The 5,385-nt window shown below is 38.4% G+C and overlaps 1 protein-coding gene across 1 annotated transcript; it reads right to left on the bottom strand.

The window, feature by feature from the left end:
- Positions 1-2,580: 2,580 nt before the first annotated feature.
- LOC106969854 (olfactory receptor 4F3/4F16/4F29-like) lies at positions 2,581-4,845 on the bottom strand. Its single transcript, XM_015066382.2, has one exon. It carries the CDS (start codon positions 3,541-3,543, stop codon positions 2,581-2,583), a length of 963 nt encoding a protein of 320 aa, XP_014921868.2. The 5' UTR covers positions 3,544-4,845.
- Between the last annotated feature and the right edge of the window lie 540 nt (positions 4,846-5,385).

The following is a 5,385-nucleotide window of genomic DNA, read 5'->3' as shown; positions in this document are numbered from 1 at the left end:
GACACTCCCTGAAGCACCAGGCCATGGGCACTGTATGACTTCTTCCTCAGAAGTCCATTACTTTCAGCAGCAGGAGACATAACTGGTTTTTCTAACACACAGAAGAAGGCAAAGTCTTAGACAAAATTCAAAAACAGAGGAATTTATCCCAAATGAAAGAACAAGATAAGGCCACTGCCAAAGATGTAAGTGAAACAGATATAAGTAACATGCCTGATGGAGAATTTAAAGCAACAATCATAAGGATACTCACTGGGCTTGAGAAAAGAGTGGAAGACTTCAGGGAGACCCTTACCACTGAGATAAAAGAGTGTTTAAAAAATCAATCAGAGGGACGCCTGGGTGACTCGGTCAGTTAAGTATCTGACTTCGGCTCAGGTCATGATTTCACTGTTGGTAGTTTGAGCCCCGCGTCAGGCTCTGTGCTGACAGCTCAGAGCCTGGAGCCTACTTCGGATTCTGTGTCTCCCTCTCTCTCTATCCCTCCCTAACTAGTGCTCTGTCTCTGTCTCTCAAAAATAATAAAAATGTAAAAAAAAAACTAAAAAAATTTTTAAATCAATCAGAGATGAAGAATGCAATACAGGAGACTGGAAACACGTGTGATGCAATGAAAAGCAGTCTGAAAGAAGCTGAGGAATGATTTAGTGACGTGGCAGACAATGAAAAAAAAACTAATGAGGCTGAACAAAAGAGAGAAAAAGGAATTATACAAAATGAAAATAGACTTAAACTCACTCTATCAAACATAAAAATATTCATATTATAGAAGTAACAGAAGAAGAACAGAACAAAAAGGGGGCAGGAAATTTATTTCAAGAAATAATAGAAAACTTCTCTAATCTGGGGAAGGAAACAGACATTCAAGTCCAGGAGGCATAGCGAACTCTCCACCAACAAAATCAACAAACACAGGCCAACACCAAAATATACTGTCACTTCGTTTGCAAAATGTAGTGATGAAACAATCTGAAAAGCAACAAAAGAAGTCCTTAACTTATAAGGGAAAACCTGTAAGGCTTTGGAGATTTCTCAATAGAAACTTGGTAAGCCAGAGGAAGTGGCATGATATATTCAATGTACTGAATGGAAAAATCTGCAGCCAAGATTATTCTATCAGGCAAGGCTATGAGTCAGAGTCAAAGGAGAAATAAAGGGATTCCAAGACAAAAACTAAAGGAGTTTGTGACCACTAAGCCAACCCTACAAGAACTGCAAAATTTTAAAATAAAATACTCACAAATTGAATCCAACAATACATTAAAAAATCATTCACCACAATCCAGTGGGATTTATTCCTAAATTACAAGGGGGATTGAATATTTGTAAATCGATCAACATGATATCCCACATTAATAAAAGGAAGGAGAAGAACAGTATGATCATTTCAATTGATGCAGAAAAAAACATTATCCATTCACGGTAAAATCCCTCAACAAAATAGGATTGCAGGCAACATAGCTCAAAAGAATAAAGACCATACATAAAAACCCACAGCTAATAAGGGGAAAAACTCAGAGCTTTTCCTCTACAGTCAGGAACACAAAGGGATGCCCACACTCATCACTGTTATTCAACACTGTACCGGAAGTCCTAGCCACAGCAATAAGAGAGCAAAATATTGCTGTGTTGTGAACCTGAAATTAATGTACCATTGTGTGTCACCTACACTCAAAAATTTTTTTAAACAATTTAATTAAAATAAAGCAAATTAAATTACATAATTTAATATATATATAATTTTCTAGGACATATATTTTGGCATGCTTCCATGAATTCCTAGACACAATTCCAGATACAGGGTAAGCACAAGTCCATACATGTAGTAAGAAAAAAAAATAACTTTAGAGGACATATGAATAAAGCAAAGAATGAATTATTGGTTCATGAATGTGCATATGTATGTGATCAAAAGAAAATCAGAGAATGTCATCAGTTTATGCTTTTCAAACTTGTTCCCACAAAGGTTTATATCACCAAGAGAAAAAATATTGAGTGATCATGAAGCAATTATCTAAGAGAAAGATTAGTGAGAAAGGGGCATGAAGGCAGAACGCTATCAAGTAGGAGAGATTAGTAGCCCTGCACTCTGCAGATTGTTTTTAAATACTTGAAGAACAATCTGAATGCAAAATTCTCCAGCTAAACAACATAACTATGCCCTCCAAATCATAAAGAAAAAGTTGAGAGATTATAATAGAACTGAAAAACCTGGATTAGGTATGTACATTTTCCAACTGACAAGAAATAAGCAAAAGAGCCATTATTGGTAATAGTGGAGACTATCAATCACCAGTGAATAATTAGCATCTTGGTTACCTCAAGAGGTAGATCATAAGAAAATATATGGATAAATTGAAAAACAGATGATAAACTGAAAACGTGACTTTTAAAGTATTAGCAAATATACTTAAATTTCTTAAGTATTTAAATAGTGAAGCCAAGAAAAGATTTCAAGTAGCATATACATGTGCAACTCCATGTGAATCAACTTGTTTTGAATTAAGGTTTATCTCTCTAGGTCTTCATTATCTAAGGGAAGAAGAGCATTTGATCAGGATAAAAATCTTACACTATTTTTTATGAAATCTTCCTAAAAATCATTAATGGTCTGAAAGTTCTCTTCACTGCTGCCTTCATCTCTTTATTCCTGAGCGTGTAGATGACTGGATTCAGAAAAGGAGTGATAACTGCATCAGACAGGGCAAGAAATTTGTCCATTTGGGAATTGGGATGTGGCCATGTATAGACAAACATGGTTGGACCAAAAAACAAAAGGACCACAGTGATGTGAGCTGACAGGGTGGAAACGGCCTTGGATGAGCCACCAGAGGAATGTTTCCAAACAGAAAAAAGGATGAAGACGTAGGAGATGAGGAGTATGAAGAAGGAACCCACACAGATAAACCCACTGTTAACAGTGACCATGAACTGCAATCTGTAGGTATCTGTACAGGCCAGTCTGAGGAGCCGAGGAAGGTCACAGTAAAAGCTGTCCAATACATTAGGACCACAGAAGGGTAAATTAACAATGAATGCTAGTTGGAACAGTGAGTGACTGACACCAAGGGCCCAGGCAGCAGCCAGAAACAAAATGCACATTCGTGGGCTCATGATGGTCAAGTAGTGGAGAGGCTTGCAGATGGCAACATATCTGTCAAAGGCCATGGCGATGAGCAGCACCATCTCCACACCACCAATGACGTGGATGAAGAAGATCTGGGCGATGCAGCCTCCAAAGGAGATGACTTTGTGCTTTCTGAAAAGGTCATAAATCATCTTGGGTGAGGTGGCAGAGCAGGCTCCCAAGTCAATGAAAGAGAGATTGGCCAGTAGGAAGTACATGGGGGAATGCAACTGAGGATCAACGGTCACAGAGAACACAATGAGGATGTTCCCGGTCATGCTTGCCACATAGAGCACAGAGGAGAACACCAGGAAGAGAAGCTGGATCTCCCATGAATGAGTGAGTCCCAGAAACACAAACTCAGACACAACCGAGTGATTCCCTCCATCCATTGATCCAGCCAACTGGGCTGCCATTGAAATGATGAGAACTATAAATGTGACAAAGAAATTGTGATGATCAGGAATGATAGTGGTATTAACAATTTATGTTGCATTACAAAAGAGAACTACCTGGTAATCCAATGCTTCACTATTCATAAGTAATGATGATAATGATGATGACATAAGCACAACTCAGGAGATAATAAGTGGAACTATCAGAAAAATCTCTCAGAGCCTAAAATTAATAGGAGAAGTAGGCAAGAAGAAAAGCTTCACAGGGGCCTGCAGCAAGAAACAGAATATACAATCAAGACAGTATATTTACTTACAAAAAAAAAAGAGGCAGTAGGTGGAAATAAATTTATTTAATTATGCACAAAGGGAAATTCAACAATGATACAAATTATATCTGACCTTACTTTCCCATGTCAACACACTTAATCTCCCTTTTATGATCATTTTCAATTACACTCAAAGAGTAGGGTTGTGGGGAAACTGATTAATCAATGGATCGGCATCTAGGAGTGAAAGTCTTCTGAAACATGAGATGGGAATGAATTAAGGAGAAATGCACGGTAGACAAGGATGTAGATGGAGATTAGGGACAATGAAACGGGGGAAGAAGAAAGCACCAAAACCAGGCAAGAGTAGTAAAACAGGGAGAAATGGACCTTAACAAAGACAGAATTTCATTCTTTGTCACTATGTCAGATCAGGTTCACTGCTTTTCTGAATATTCCTTTTTTTTTTTATTGTGGTAAAAACCATGTAACATTAAAATGTACCTTAGAAACCCTGTGTAAGTGTATAGTTCAGTATTATTCAATATATTCATGTTATGAAAAAGATCCCCAGAACTTTTTCATCTTGCAAATGTGAAACTCAATACCTATTAAAAAACTCTTCTTTCCACTCTCCCTTCAACCCCTTCTAACCACCATTCTACTTCCTGTTTCTATGATTTTTTTACTACTTCAGATACCTCATAGATATAGAATCATACGTCATTTATCTTTGTCTTATTCCCCTTACCACAACATCCTCAAGGTTCATCAACTACATCTTCCCATTTTTTTCATTTTATTAAGTTCAATCAATGAGTATCTCAGTCGGTTAAGCCTCCAGCTCTTCATTTCAGCTCACATCATATTTCACAGTTTGCAGGATTGAGCTACGATCGTGTAGGCTTGGGCTCTGTGCTGGCAATGTGCAGCCTGCTTGGGATTCGCTCTCCCTCTCTCTCTACCCCTCCCCCACTCACTCTTGATACATAAGAGAAAAAAACTTTATTTTTTTTAATGTTTATTTATTTTGAAGGAGGGACAGAGAGAGAAAGCGCCCATGGGGGGGTGGGGCACACAGAGAGGAAGAGAGGGAGACAAAGAATCTAAAACTGGGTCCAGGCTCTTCTCTGTCAGCACAGAGCCCTACAATGGACTTGAACTCACAAGCTGTGAGATCATGACCTGAGCTGAAGTCAGATGCTTAACCGAATGAGCTATCCAGGCAACCCAATAAAAAATAAAAAATAAAAATAAAAACATTAAGGAAAACATCAATCAAAATCATACAGAGACCGCTACTGGTCACAAGACTCAATACAGTTCCCTCTGGTGCCTACACCTGGCCCGGTGAGAATTTTATCCAGACCTAATACAAACAAATATTTGGGATTTCACCCTAGGTTTTGCTAAAGCATGGGCCTATACACCACAAGTGATGTGAAATACACCTGCAAAGAGCTTCTATCCATCCACTCACATAAGGTGCTTATGGCCAGCACTTGGCAACAGCGAAATTATCAATTTTTCTTCATCAGTGACTTAGCCACACCTACCCTGTCCCCTTTTCCACTCGGTAGTATCTCCATCCTGT

This window comes from Acinonyx jubatus, chromosome B3, assembly GCF_027475565.1.
Source record: "Acinonyx jubatus isolate Ajub_Pintada_27869175 chromosome B3, VMU_Ajub_asm_v1.0, whole genome shotgun sequence".
Taxonomy (NCBI): domain Eukaryota; kingdom Metazoa; phylum Chordata; class Mammalia; order Carnivora; family Felidae; genus Acinonyx; species Acinonyx jubatus.
This window is presented reverse-complemented; position numbering and strand designations above follow the sequence as displayed.

What these genes read in the sequence shown, in the direction of transcription:
- LOC106969854 (XM_015066382.2), bottom strand. Translation starts at nt 3,543, where the DNA reads ATGGCAGCCCAGTTGGCTGGATCAATGGATGGAGGGAATCACTCGGTT.